Source organism: Crotalus tigris, unplaced genomic scaffold, assembly GCF_016545835.1.
Source record: "Crotalus tigris isolate CLP2741 ecotype Arizona unplaced genomic scaffold, ASM1654583v1 scf7180000018122.1127207, whole genome shotgun sequence".
In the NCBI taxonomy this organism is placed as follows: Eukaryota; Metazoa; Chordata; class Lepidosauria; order Squamata; family Viperidae; genus Crotalus; species Crotalus tigris.
Genome location: NW_024096835.1, coordinates 1,033,703 through 1,048,849, shown reverse-complemented (window position 1 = coordinate 1,048,849; position 15,147 = coordinate 1,033,703). Strand labels below are relative to the sequence as shown.

The 15,147-nt window shown below is 35.2% G+C and overlaps 2 protein-coding genes and 1 long non-coding RNA gene across 6 annotated transcripts in view; 1 reads left to right on the top strand and 2 right to left on the bottom strand.

Annotated features, from left to right (window-relative positions):
- Window positions 1–15,147, top strand: part of CCDC66 (coiled-coil domain containing 66) — a 36,193-nt gene that overhangs the window by 14,379 nt on the left and 6,667 nt on the right. Inside the window, exons 9-18 of one of the 4 annotated variants that reach the window (XM_039348143.1) lie at window positions 1,039–1,170; window positions 2,210–2,442; window positions 3,184–3,268; window positions 4,338–4,499; window positions 5,456–5,603; window positions 6,432–6,581; window positions 9,310–9,785; window positions 12,193–12,227; window positions 12,603–12,877; window positions 13,570–13,691. In XM_039348143.1, coding sequence (XP_039204077.1) covers window positions 1,039–1,170; window positions 2,210–2,442; window positions 3,184–3,268; window positions 4,338–4,499; window positions 5,456–5,603; window positions 6,432–6,581; window positions 9,310–9,785; window positions 12,193–12,227; window positions 12,603–12,877; window positions 13,570–13,691 — 1,818 coding nt within the window. The remainder of the gene's footprint in view (window positions 1–1,038; window positions 1,171–2,209; window positions 2,443–3,183; window positions 3,269–4,337; window positions 4,500–5,455; window positions 5,604–6,431; window positions 6,582–9,309; window positions 9,786–12,192; window positions 12,228–12,602; window positions 12,878–13,569; window positions 13,692–15,147) is intronic. The other 3 variants (XM_039348145.1, XM_039348146.1, XM_039348144.1) reach the window with 3 other exon arrangements.
- On the bottom strand, window positions 12–4,329 carry LOC120310107. The gene is made up of 3 exons (XR_005557268.1): window positions 3,158–4,329; window positions 762–834; window positions 12–273 (listed from the first exon to the last, which is right to left on the bottom strand). It is a non-coding gene; the product is annotated as an uncharacterized LOC120310107 (long non-coding RNA).
- Window positions 13,698–15,147, bottom strand: part of TASOR (transcription activation suppressor) — a 71,164-nt gene continuing 69,714 nt past the window's right edge. Inside the window, exon 24 of the mRNA XM_039348141.1 lies at window positions 13,698–13,821. Within this exon, the coding sequence (XP_039204075.1) occupies window positions 13,796–13,821 (26 nt within the window). The 3' untranslated portion in view covers window positions 13,698–13,795. The remainder of the gene's footprint in view (window positions 13,822–15,147) is intronic.

Here is a 15,147-nt window from a genome sequence, read left to right as displayed (position 1 = left end):
GCAGTTTCTAAAATATTGGCTTATAGGACATCATTTGATGTACTTTTAAAGCAAATTGAATGAATCCAGTTCGGACCATACTTTGCATGGGTACTAAGTTAGTTATAGTTAAAGGATATGCAGAAAATGAAAAAAAAATGCAATTAACTGGTCCTGATGCTGCTCCTACCAGTAGAAGGGGATGGGCCAGTTCCTTATGCATCCACATTGCATTTTCCAATTCTGTTTCAGGGGATTGAGAGACATTTGGAGAAGGCTTGGGAGTGACACAAACTGTAGGAAAATGAAGAGAAAGTCATGTTACATTAGCAAACTTGTACTTGTTTCAGGTTGATTTCATTTATTGTTCATTCATTCACTATGCTTGCCGAAAAGTATTTCTAACTTGATTTTATAATAAATGATCAAGATGTAAGTTACAAATGTATGTAACTTTCAAACCAGATATATTCATCGACAACTGCTCCATACTGACTGTACGCTATTTTTAACTCTTTATTTTGCATCATAAAATTCCTGTACTTAGGTAGGTTATTCAGAAATGTAAGAATATATGTCAAAAATGATAGGTATAGATACAGATATATAGGTAGTTTTCAACTTATAACCACAATTGGGACCAGCCATAAGTTAATTATTTCAGTGCTATTGTAACTTCGAGTGGTCGCTTAAAGCAATGGCTGTAAGTTGAGGACTACCTGTATATTCAAAACACCCAATAATTATAATTAAATTAAAGTTTAAAATTAAAATGTCCCCACCTGATAAGTATTTCAAGCTCCAACTATTTGATGGCTCAGTAAGGATTTTAATGCACCCATCTTGAGGAAGTAACTAATTCAAAGACAAGAGGTGTCAGTACCTTAAATTGCAATCAGAAATATTATGATCATTATCCACAATATGTAGTGCAAAAGCTAAAGATTAAAGTCAAATTGGATAGTGAATTTATTTAACTTCTTCCTTCTTATGTACATGTATGTTTACCTATTGACAAAAGTAAAGGGATAATGAAAATAACCAGCGTTCTTCTTTTAGGAAGCAACACCAGTAGAGCGTCCTTTTAGTGCTGTGAAACGTGAGCAACAGAAAAAATGGCTTGAAGAGCTTGATAAGCAAAAGGAAGCTGACAAGCTACGAAAAATGGAAGAAAAATGTAATTTTTTGAAGGTAGTCCTAGTTATAAAGGCCACTTTAAATAAGGAAAAATAGAAGATCTAATAAAAACATCTATCCAGTTGTTTTCTTAGAAAATTGTTCAAATGACCTAGTAAAAATAAAGATTCCAACTATCATACATAATCTTGGTTACTCAGTTCAAGAACCCTCCAAATAAATGGTCCAGTAAAATCTATAAATGCTTCTCAACAGTTTGTCAATACATAAAACAGTCTGTGAAGGATGCCTAAATAGGCTAATATATTTCATTGGAATTTTTGAGATGTAATATTATACTTATAATATTATACTAATTATACTAATAACTTAATTATACTAATTCAGATCTAATTCCCTGTCTCCTCAGTTTAACAAAATATGCCTCACAGCTAGTCAAAGACCCTGAAGCTCACTAATGAACATTCTTTACATCTGTGTCCAGAAACAAGCATATATAGCCCTATAGAAAAAAAAAGAGAAAAATGGAAATATAAAAAGCTATTTGGAAGAAATTGGCACAAGCCATCTGAAAAGTATCAGCATTTTGGTTATATGTTATCAAAACAGTTCCCCCAGATTAGGCAGAACGTTCAGTCAACTTAAGATGGGGGATGAATATTTCTATGGCCCTGCTTAATATCCACTTTAGAGATTCAGATCTCTTGCCCATAATCTCAGAGCCTCTTTCTGACTGGCCTCCTGCCGTCATTTCAGACATCCAAATTTATGGAACAATTGATAGCGGCAAAGCATTTGGATTGATCTGTTCCTTGGGTCAGTTCCCAGTGGTGTTCTGAAATCTAATTTAGATTTGTGGGATCCTAATTTGGTCTCCCTATTTATCTGTATTGATCTATATCTATACCTTGCAGGTACCTAAATAATAGGGCTGATCCCTAATAGTCCAATGTTTAAGAAAGCTTCTGAGCTTCAGTCTAACAGCTAAGCACCCTGTTCTGTGCTTCTGTTGTGCACCTAATACTTTTGCTTGAGCTTCATAAGAGAAAATGTGGACATATATTTAAATACTATTTTCTTTCTATTTCTTTAGGGTGAAGAGCATGACAAATGGACAATACATTTTGATTCTTTCAAGAATCATATGAATTCGTTTGCACAATATCCTTTAAATACAACATATCAAAAGACTCCTGAGGCTATACAGCTCTCCCAGGACCATACAGCTTGTACAACTTCACCTTTGTCTTGTCTCACACCGACAGAGATAGAGATTCCAGGAAAAGCAGTTGGAAACTATATTTCAGAGCCAAATCAAAAAGCCAGGTGATTGCCTAAACTTTTCCTTCCAGGTTGCAACCAGGCATTAACTAGCATAATCTATAAAACTTCTTTCAATAAATGAATTGTAGTTGTAATTACAATTCAATTTATATGCATTATTGTAGAATATCTTTTTCTTGAGATTTGTCTCATTTTAACTATATATCGTTCTTAGGGAATAAAGCTACGTATGTGAAATTATTTTAATATAGTCTCTGGTCTCCTGAAATGTCACAGGGCCTTTTTACAGTACTTTTGAATGTTTGTGGATCAAGGGGGTTGCCGGTAGCTGACAAATTCAAGTATTTCATTGTATTTTTCCATCTCCCTAAGGGTGGGGGAGAATTCAGACTGGGAAAGGAAGTTAGAAGTTTATTTTTCTCCACTCAGATCTGGCTGCAAATTGTTAGGGTAACGAGGACTATAGAACTGCATTTTCTGATTGAGGCAGGTATATAGACCTCTACTGAAACCTAAAATCTGCTCTATTAAATTAATGTAGTTTTATTTTTGCTAACATTATCTCTGTTTCTTTGTTGGTTTCTAATTCCTTTAGGTAGAACTAGGCCTCCTATAACTTATTTCAGATCTCTTGGTCCCATAATTAAATGTGAAAAAGTGGCCCTGGAAAATATGGGGGGAGGGGGAAATAGGAGGATGGAGATTCTATGAAAAGATGCGGTGTTTTGTGACAAAGAGCTACAATTTGTGTACGTACCTTACCAAATTCTCCTCCGTTGATAGTTACCTTCGTTCAATGACTGCTCTTCTGGATCCTGTTCAAATTGAGGAACGAGGGAGACGACGACAAAAACAATTAGAGCATCAGGTAATCAGTATAATGTTGCCTTTCTGGTTTATTGATTTATGTTTTTCCATAAGTGGAGAAAGCATTAGCACTGCATGAAAAAACACAAAACAAATGGAACAAGTAACTTGAACTGTGCCAATCGAATGAAATTTAGAATGGGATTAGGACCATGATGCAGCTTTTCTCAACTTAAACCTAATTATTTTTAAATAGGCTCATTTATGACAGATACATTTCCTATCTCTCAGTAATACAGCCTTATCTGTATCATTTCTTCTCTGAAATTTTAAGTGAGCCAGATGGTATCAAGAGTTTTATAATTTTAAGAACGGAGGCATATTTTGAAACCCGTGTTTTCATCATCTTTTTGTTGTTTATTTGTAAACTACCACTTGTTCACTTACATTTTATTTGCCACATATTTGTCTCATACATCCATTTAGGCAGAAATTGTACTAAACAAAGCTATGCTAGTTTTGTCGTAGAAACTTGGAAAGCACCATCTCCTTGCTGTTGCTTTTGATTTCCTCTTTGAGAAACCTTTTCTAAATTTGCTTGAATTGGAGAAGCCTTCAGATTTAATGCAATGATTTTTTAGCCCCAGTAGCTCTACTGTATGTATTTTTCTGTATGTGTGTGTGTGTGTGTGTGTGTGTATATATATATATATATATATATATATATATATATACACACACACACACACACACACACACACACACACACACACACACACTCTCTATTTTAAACCCATTATACTAAAGAGCTACCGTAAATGCCGGCGTATAAGACGACTTCTGCGAGCGCTGAAATCGGCGCCAAAGACGGGGGTCGTCTTATACGCCGAGTCGTCTTACACGCCGGAAATACTGGTAGTTTCCGGCGTATAAGACGACGTTCTAGGAATGCGGCCCGGCTATAAAGACGGGGGTCGTCTTATACGCCGGGTCGCCTTGTACGCCGGCATTTACGGTATATAAAGTTCTAATGACTCGGAGTCAAAAAACCTAAGCAAAAGAAAGTAAGAAGGTGGGAAGATGGAAGCTTTTAGCGCAGATTAAAACATCTTATAAATTTGGTTTTCTAGAAAGCTATAATGGCACAAGTGGAAGAAAAGCGAAAGAAGAAACAGATGGAAGAGGAACAAAGAAGGCTGGAAGAACAAGAAGAAGAGCGCCGGCTTGCCAGAGAACAGGAATTGATGAAGAAACAGTTTGAAGAAGATCTGCTAAAGCAGAAACAAAAAGAGGTAAACATTCACATGTTCCATGGCAATAAACTACCTATCTGCATCAGCCTCAGATAAGTGGTATTTGGTGCAAATGAGAACTTTCTGTTTATTAAAAAGCACAGTGAAGAGAAGGGCTCTGATTCAATGGCTTTGTAGCTCTGAAGATACTTTAGGATAAAGTTTGGTGAAATTGCAGGAATTGGAGAGATTTTAAAAAATTATTAAGAAATTTTCATAGGATTCGGCCAAATATTACTTATGCCTGTCTGACAGGTTTCTGTTTAAGCTGGGTTTATTTACCCTCAGGTTGAAGAAATATCAAAGATTAGGTGAAATTGAAAAAAATCCACTTAAGCAACAAGGTATTCCTGAATTCTTTATTTATGTTTTTGTCCTTGTTTGCTTGTTCAGTGAGGGCTGAGGTTAACAAGACTAGAATTAAGCCCCAACAAAACTTATCAAAACACTGTGCAACATTCGAGACTCAAAAACAGATGGCAAAAACCCATTATTACGTATGGGCAAAAGAAAGAGATACAGGGTGTAAACCTTGGTGCTGACTGATAAATATGACTAGATTTCTAGATACTGTAATAGGTGGTGCTTTGTATTATAAAAGCAACTTTCTTGTTCGATCCTCTTCCTTGAATCATCAGTTGCTAAGCTCATGATGTGTATGTGCATTCACAGAGAGAGAGGTTTATTGCCGTGCCCAGGATAATGTTCTGATATATTTCTCTCATTTAGTTTCTCAGATCTGTTTGTCCCTTTTCACTTCTAGTTGCTATTTACCATCTACTTTTCTTGGCAGCATCGCATTAGAAAAATCTTTAAAAATACTTTTTCAGACACTCATACTGAGTCTTTTTTAACAAAAAATCTTGTAACATACAAACAGAAACAGATAGCGTTTTAAATAGGTTTAGTATTTTTACAGTATGTTTTTGCTGAGTATACTTTTTTTATCCTATTAGGAAATCATGGCCCTTAAAACAAATGAGTTGTATCAAACAATGCAGAAAGCTCAAGAATTAGCTCAAAGATTAAAACAAGAGCAGCGAATTAAAGATTTAGCTCAGAAAGGACATGACACTTCAAAACTGCAGAAGAATCTTGGTGGTGGTAAGTATCATACTTAAAAATAATACAAAAGTGAATTAAAATATGTTTCTATGTTCCTTGATGTGAGACACATCTTTAGAACATATACTAAAAGATTTCCCAAACAGCAGATTTTGGAAAATGTTTTGGAAAATACTTTGAATACAGTCTCTTATTTATGCTGTATTATAACTAAATTTAAGTACAAGTAAGCAGAATATTAACATTTTTTCCAATATAGTACCACCTCACTTTTTCTCACTTTTTTAGTTTAGAATATACTTCTGTATGTTTGTATGGAATTCTTTTATTTTACACATATACTGTTCTTTAAAAAAAAAAAAGATGAAAATGCTAATCTTTTGTTATCTGTACACCTAGACTGGGCCATTTTTTTGGTTTGAAGAGACCCATTTATTGGCAGATATTGGGGTGTTATTTTCATACATATGCACAAGTTAATGCACATGCATATACATGTAATTTCCTTCTTCCTACTCCTCCACCTGCCTTACTAAGTGGTAAAAGAACTATGGTGGCGCAGTGGTTAGAATGCAGTATTGCAGGCTAATTCTGCTGATTGCCAGCAGTTCGATTCTCACCAGCTCAAGGTTGACTCATCCTTCCATCTTTCCAAGGTCACTAAAATGAGGACCCAGATTATTGGGAGCAATATGCTGACTCTGTAAACTGCTTAGAGAGGGCTATAAAGCACTGTGAAGTGATATATAAGTCTAAGTGCTATTGCTATTTATGCTAAAAACATTGACAAAAACAAAGGTTTAAATTCAGCATTAAACTGATGTTAAGTATAGAGTTGGAGTATTCTTTGACTTTTCTTCTCTTTAGGTGATATTACAAAGGAGAATAATTACATTGACTTGAATAGGGTTTTAGAGACTCCTAATCAGAAGCACTGTTTTGCAGAGACTAATAATGAAACAAATGAGAGAAAGAAAACTAATTTCTCTCCTCAGAAAGACACAGCTGTGCAGACAGGTACATTAATTCATTATACAACTTTTTCTTTGCATATTTGTCCACACTATAATGTTTTGGCAGACTCTTGTTCGGCAGTCTTGTTGGGGTTCCCCGTTCCCTTTTGCTAAGTGCAGCAGACTCATGCATTTCTGTGATGCTTTTGCAGATATTGTAGCTTGACAAAATCTCTCGCATTTGTTCAGAGTTGGACAGTTTGCTGAGATGACTTAAGGAACACTTCAAGAGATCATCTGAAATTTTCTGAGTTTGTAGAAACTGAGGAAGTAGATAGGGTACCCTTAACATGAGTTCTTCCTGCTGTGGATTGGATTTGTGCCCCCTGTCTCCTTTGGGCAGTTGGATAAGGGGTAGTAGCTGAAACCTGTTCATCATAAACTTTTTTTCAAGAGTGGGTAGGTACCACCTGCCTTTAAACCAACTGTGTAGCCCCCCCTGAAAGAGCCATCTCTCAATCCAGCCACATTGGCTAACTTGCACTCAATCCACTTTCCTCCCTTTTCTTCAGCTACAATGGCTCCCAGAGAAAACCTGTACCCTTTTCAGCCTGAATACATATCTAGGCCAGATGAGTCCAGAATTTGTTTATTTCAGTGTGTTGTTAGTTGCGAAGTCATGTCCAACCCATCGCGACCCCATGGACAACGTTGCCTTCCTGTTCTCTACCATCTTCTGGAGTCCATTTAAGCTCATGCCTACTGCTTCAATGACTCCATCCAGCCACCTCATTCTCTGCCGTCCCCTTCTTCTATTGCCCTCAATCTTTCCCAGCATTAGGCTCTTCTCCAGTGAGTCAGTATATTTCAGTGTATAAACTGTCAAAATCGAATGACACAAAGCAGTGTACAGATGATTAAAAATACATCACAGAATGCATCATAAAAACCAACTGTGGGGGAACTAATAAAAACAAAAATGTCATATGCAATAATATATCACAGTGTGTAATACAGAATATTAAAAAGTACTTAAATAAAACATAAAATATTATATTACTAAGCTGAACTACAGAAAGCCAAGTCCTAAAAGACAAAAGGGTCAGAGAGAAGATCTGAGGCAGAATATATGTAGTCCTCAACACTGAAAAAAGTGATATATGACCGTTTTTCATACTTACGACCATTGCAGCATCCCCATGGACACGTGATTAAAATTCAGACTCTTGGCAACTGATTCATATTTATGACGACTGCAGTGGCCTGGAGTCATATAATCACCTTTTGTGACCTTCTGACAAGCAAAGTCAATAAAGAAGCCAGAGTCAATTAACAGCTGTGTTACTAACTTAACAACTGCAGTGGTTCACTTAACAACTGTGGCAAAAAAGTCATAAAATGGGGCAAACCTCACTTAACAAATGTCTCACTTAGCAACAGAAATTTGGGGCTCAAGTGTGATTGTAAGTAGAGAACTATTAGTACTTGTTCCAGAGGACTGATAGCAGAGAGTCCCAATGAAACCTGGAGGAGAATATTTTCTGCCATTTTTGTGTTGCTGGCTAGTTTAGAATTTACAATCAGATATCAAAGGAGGAAGATATTAGAGAAGGTGCCAGGACTAATACAAATAGCATTGTGTTTATTTAAATTCTCATAATTAATTATTACAGAGCTCCTTCCCAATTGCCATGGTGAGTGCAAGAGATAGAGATGATCTCTGAAATTTAACTCACAAAGAGATTGCTTTCTTTCGGCATGTTTTATAGCCCTGCAGCTTTTCTTTTCCCCTCTATCCACAGAGTTGTTTAGTTTACACATCATCAAAAGATGATTACATATTAAAGAGGACTAAGTGCCCAACAGGCACTGGGCATTTAACAGGAGAAAAGAATGAAATAACTTATTGGGGGTTGAGCAGAAAGTTCTGTCTAACTTACAAGAGTAAATAGAATGAGCTTACTTAAGCAGCCTTACTTCAAAAGTATTAATTGGAAAATGCAGGTCAATCAAAAGGCATATAACAATTCTATGGTTGCTGCACCTTGCCCTTCTGTGACCCAGTTTATATGGTCTGCCATTGGACTGCTCAGAAACTGCACTCTGTTCAAAATGCAGTGGCCTGACAGCTGTCAGGAGGAAGCAGGTTCACCAAATATATATTTTGATAGGCTAGAGATTGCTGCCACTGATTTAGACACTACTTCCAAAATGTCTCTCAGATTAGAACATCTGGAGGTTAGCAAATCACTTCTCCTTGTAAAAAATGTAGGATAGCATTAGTAAGTTTTTTTGTTGCTTTGCCAGTTCTATAAGGCACCGTATATTCCGGCGTATAAGGCGACCTGGCGTATAAGACGACCGTCTTCGGCGCTGAGTCGCATGCCTAGAAAGTCGTCTTATACGTCGGAAACTACCGTTATTTCCAGCGTATAAGACAACTCGGTGTATAAGACGACCCCCAACTTCGGCGCCGATTTTAACGCTTGCGAAAGTCGTCTTATACGCTGGAAAGTACGGTAAACTATGTTAGAATAGATTTATTACCAATATACTGTAACTCTCACTACAGTCTCATATTGGAGATGATTTCCATTGGATTTAGTGGTCATGTAATCACATTGGATAAGGCCACTTTAAGAATTTGGATAAACATCCCCAGTTTTAAATTTGTTTACTAATGCTGATTTTTTTTAATCTTACTTGGCATTCAGAGTAAAATGTTTGGAGTAATGTTAATTATTATGAGTGATGTTTGAAGAAATTATTTAAACTTTTTTTTTTTTTGCTAGAGTTTGCAATCACTGATTTTCCCACTGATTCTGAAATTTCCCCTACACCAGCTGGGGAAGGAAGAATGGACTGCGCATCTCCAGATGTTGCTGTAGAATATATAATGGACTTCAGCAATAAAAGAAGCAAGAAAGAAGCACAATATCTAGATAAAAAGATTTCAGAAAAAGAGAATATTATCAGCAGTTGCAGTCGCTATGAACAGTATTCCCCAAAGCAGAAACATCCCAAGGCAGTGGGAAAAAATGGGAAAAAGGTGGACTGGAACATAAACAAATCTTGCAAAAGATATATTCCAGCCTCTGAGAAATATCCCAGACTCCAGCAAAAGCAGAGGGAAGAAAAGAAAGCACAGCGACAAATGGCACTGCTTCAGTTGGTTGAAAGAAACAACCCTGGTAATCTTTGCAAAAAAAAAGATGTTTCTCCAGATAGAGCTCTTTCACCTCACAAGGAAGATGAGGTCAAAAATAAGGTAAGTGCCTTCAAAATATGAGGATGGCCTAGTCCAGGGGTCCCCGACCCCTGGTCCATGGACCTGTACCAGGCCACAGCATGCCAGCAACCACTCCACACAAAAAAGCAAAGCCCCATCTGCGGGATGCAGGCAGCACACAAAACCACACACCCTCCGCTTCACAGAAAAACCTCTCTCCACAAAACCAGTCCCTGGTGCCCAAAAGGTTGGGGACCTCTGGCCTAGTCATAAGCCATTGTCTTAGACAAGTATAAATACTTGCAGTATGGTGAATTGAATGTCACCCATGGAGAAATGGAAATTGAATTGAAATTTTTGGTAATTGAAAATACCAAAACTCAGCTATAAATAATTGAATTTCACTTTTGAGAAGAACAAAATAACAGAGCTCGTTTTGATGTCATGGTTAAGGCAGCAGCTAAAAAGATAGCGAGTTCTAATTCTGTCTTAGGCGTGAAAGCTGGCTAGGTGACTTTGGGCTAGTCACACTTGCTTAGCCCAGCCCATCTTATTGGGTTCCTCTTGTGGGGAAAATAGAAATTATGTACATTCGCCACCTTGCATTACCTGTACAGTAATGAAGTCTGGATGAAAAATCTAATTAAAAAATACAAATTTCTCCAAATAAACCTCAGAAGTATTTCTAAGAATGATGTATGGTGCTGTGCAGTGCTGATATGCTACTACTGCTACCACCACACCAACGCCTCTTTCCTCTTCTTCTTCCTCCTCCTCTTCTTATGTATGTAACTACAGTGATTAAAGAAGGAAAAAGAAGAGCCATATATTAATATAATAAAATTAATTCAGTTCTTAGATTTATTAAGCCCAGAACGCATGCATTGCTGCATCTTTTTATTTTTATAATACAGATTTAAAACATCGATATAAAGGGATACATCTTGAAGGTGTTCTTTAACATCGGGAATATTTTTTTTTCCTGTGATCAGTAGAGCCAGGGTTCTTAATAAACACATTATTTTCTGTTGAATTTAATTGATTCTTAAGATATGTGTTTTATGTTTCTTGAAATTTGGACCCGTTGATTTTCTAAAATTGGATATTCCAATTCCTCATTCCACATTTCAATTACCTTCATCATGTTCTTTGTTTTCAATTAAATTTTATTACTGATTTCACTTCCAAGTACAGTATCTCTTAGAGATTTTAGAATTCCAAGTATCTCTGAAACTTAATTATCTAGATTATATTGTTTAACCAATATATATGTTTTCATTATATGTATTCTGAAGCAGATAATTTAGCTAAGTTATACTCAGCATTGTCTGAAATTCTTATAATGAGCATTATCCATAAACTGATGTAATGTATTTATCTCTTGTTTGGCCCTAAACTTTCAGTAAAACAGTTTCTCCTCTGTCTTCAAATTAGGTTGATTCCTCATCAATTTCTCGTGTAATTTGGATTGAAAGTTAGCCACTTAATTTAATACTTTAAACTTAGTTTAATTTAATTGACCAAATATATCTGGTAGCTTTCAAAGCTGGAAAAGACAATCTCAGTTGTTTTTGTTGTGACACATTTCCTTCTATTCAAGCCCAAAGTGGGTAATATTGGGGGGCAAAAACATTCTCATAGGCTTTAAAATAAAGGTCTAACTTTAAAGTGTAAAGTCTGAAAATTTAATGCATCAGCATCATGGAACAATTTAGCCAAAGAAATTAGAGCATCTTGATTTGCTATAATTTATTTATTATTAACTAGCTGTTCCCAGCCACGCGTTGCTGTGGCTCAGTGTGGTTAAATGGAAAAGAAAGAAAAGAGAAAGTGCACGTTTGTAATATGTTTAATTTCACAATACTTGTGGGTATACAATATTTTTTGTTGTTCCATTGTGTGTGCAGATACAGAGATTACGTCCAACAGATGGTGCTTTTTTTAAAAAAAACATGTTTTTACCTGTCACAGGTGTGACATCTATATAATATAGGTATATAAAAACATATATAAAAATATTAAAAAAATTAGGGAAGTCAGCAAGAGGTTGCAAATGGCAGTTACATGACAACCTTGCTTAACAGTGTGCAATGATTTTCTTAATGGCAGCCAGGATTCTTTTTGCTAAGCAGTGCAGTCACATGACATCATTCTTTGTAACTGTGTCATTTAGTGACTGCAATTCCAGTCCCAGTTACCATCATTAACTGAGTATTACCTGTAGAGACCTGGTTTGTCCCAGACTCCCAAGAATACATTCAGTATAAATAAATGTAAATTTATCCATCTCATCCCCTGCAGCTTAGCTATTAGCAGAGTATTAAAAAAATAAGGGTAAGATCAAATATAACAAGTAGATCAAGAACATTCTATTTCAGAAGGTAAAATAAGGGTCCATTATAGAATACAGTGTGGGGAAAATAACTTTATTTTGGTCTTATTTTAGGAAGAACAATTCTCAAAAAAATTATTTGAACAAAGGTAGGTATTAGCATGTCTTTCTCTAATAAAGTATTGGTTTTGTGTCTATGTTTACATATATCAAGTTCTCAAATATTATGGCATTGTATTTAAAAGTAAAATTAGCATAAATTCTAAAGTTTTAGCAATTCCTATTAGAGAAAAAATTTGCACTGAATAATCAAATGTACATGAGTTTGTTATATCAAATATCGAACAACTTCATCTTCGCTCATAGCTCCTTTGAATAGCTCCTTAAACAAAATAAAATCTTTGTGTGGAAGGAGATCTGCATTTTTAAGATTGCATTTAAATATAAGCAGAAATTAATAGTAGATTGATAAAATGCTCTGGCTGAGACTATTTTTTTGCAGCTGAATTGTTTGTTTTAAACAGATCTGACTCCCCACCTGTTCCAGCAGTTAAAAACAAATTACAGCAACAACTAAAGACTTCTGATTTCCCAGTTCTTAACAGCAAAAATGGAAGCCCAAAGAGTATTTCTACAGAGCAGCATGGGAATGAAAGACCTCTTCCAAATGCGGAAACTGAAAGACCTCCTTCATCTCATTTTGTTCCTTATGTGCGAACAAATGAAGTATATTACCTTGATCCAGATGCACCCTTGACTAGGCCCTCCACGCATGAGCCACAATACCAAGAGCTGAATGGTACTTCAATAGAGAGTTCAAGAAACACTTACGGTTATTCAGTATTTCACCATTAACCTTCATTTAAAGTTTTTGCTGCTTGTTCTAAAGTGTTGTTTTAATTCAGTACTGAACAAAGTAAAATATTTGTTTAAGAGAAAATCATTAATTTTAAACCTATCAAACTAAACATAAATATATTCTGTTTGTAATCAGATGTTCAAGGCAGAAAATTTATCCATAGGGTAACTAACAGTTAACCACGTAGATCACACGTTGAGCCTTGGTGGTGCAGTGGCTAGAATGCAGTATTGCAAACTAATTCTGCCCACTGCCAGGAGTTCAATCCTTACCAACTCATGGTTAACTCAGCCTTTCATCCTTCCGAGGTCAGTAAAATGAGGACTCAGCCTTTCATCCTTCTGAGGTCGGTAAAGTGAGGCCAATATGCTTAGAGAGGGGTATAAAGCACTATAAAGCTGTATATAAGTTTAAGTGCTATTGTTATTCCAGTTGTATCTATGAATGTAGAAAACTACTTCTATGAAACTATATTTTGAAATTGGCTAAAGATAAATTCTTCAGAAGGCTATATATGCATTCTCTTCCAGACAGATGTCAAGCTAAGACACATCATAATTTATTCATGCACAATATTAAAAATAACACTGACTGCTTGCAGTACAATTAATTGTATCTATATTTATCTTTAGATACTTACCATAAACCACGGCAGGTTTTTAGCTCTGATCACATAAGGGATCCTCTTTTTAATCCTAATATGGTGAGAGACAGGCAGCAAGCCATACTCAAAGGACTTTCAGAGCTACGACAGGTAATAGTTGACTTCAGTGTAGTAAAGTTGCTGTTGAATTTTTCATAAACACTGATATTGCATCATTTACCATTGATCATTTGTGTTGCATTTTTCACTCAAGATTACATTCTGCCTGCACTGTTTCCATCTTGTAAAAAGACAAAAAAGTTTCATTAAACATATTGCAATGTTGTTTATATGTAATGTACTTCTACATAATTCTCATATATTATGCTTCTGATGAACGTTTCTAAAGCTTTCAAAAAATATGAAATATTTAATAATTATAATAATAATAACAACAACAATAGTGTTGGAAGGAACCTTGGAGGTCTTCTAGTCCAACCCCCTGCTCAGGCAGGAAACCCTATACCATTTCAGACAAATAGTTGTCCAGTCTCTTCTTAAAAACTTTCAGTGCTGGAGCATTCACAACTTCTGGAAGCAAGTTGTTCCACCAATTAATTGTTCTAACTATTCTAACTCATTGGGAGGAAAATTGCTTCAAACTACTGGACATAACAGAACTATTCTGTTTTTTTATTTATAATCATATTTCTACATCTCAAACTGCAGAAATCATTCATAACACAGGGGAGACTGAATTCCATAGCATATTTTCTAGGAGACAGACACCAGATTTACAACCATTCTTCTATGATTAGAAAACTTTTTTTTAAGACATTTTATTGGGTTTTTTTTAAATTCTTAAGAAAAAGTACTCAGGACCCACCGTGGTGGTTGGGTGGTCAAGCTTTCAAAAGTAAAAATATATATAAACAACACAACTCAATAAATTTCACTATCCCCTCTCTATTCCCCTCAATTAACATAATACATTTAAATATTCCATTTCTATTTTAAATTTCTATCACTATTAAACCTGTATTATAACTTTATCAGTTTACAATTACAATAGTTTAGATTTAAAACAAGAAATTATCAATTCTAATTCTTAATCTCTCACATCCCTCGTTTTATCACCAAACTCATTTATTTCTTCTTCCACTACACAATAGATATCCTAATAGCAATAAAATATTGATCAGCCCTATATATATATGTAATCCCCAAAATCAATCCATCTCTTTAAAATAACAAGATAATATTAAACCTTAATTCATTCAAATTCATTAAACAAAGTTCAAATTTTCTCCAATTACTTATCATGCCTTATCATGTCTTTGTTGTCATACAAGAAATCCATCCTAGTAATTTAAAACATTCCATAAATTATTAAAAGCATCCCAATCTAAACAGTCATCATTTTTTCAATTCCAGTACATAATAATTTTCATATATTTCCCAAACACTACATAAATACAATCCAATACATTCTTAATCTGTTTAAAATATCTATTCTAATAATCACACTCCTGTATATATATACATATATGTATACATATACATACATACACACACACACACACACACATATATATATATATATATATTTAGTTGCTTCTAACTCTGA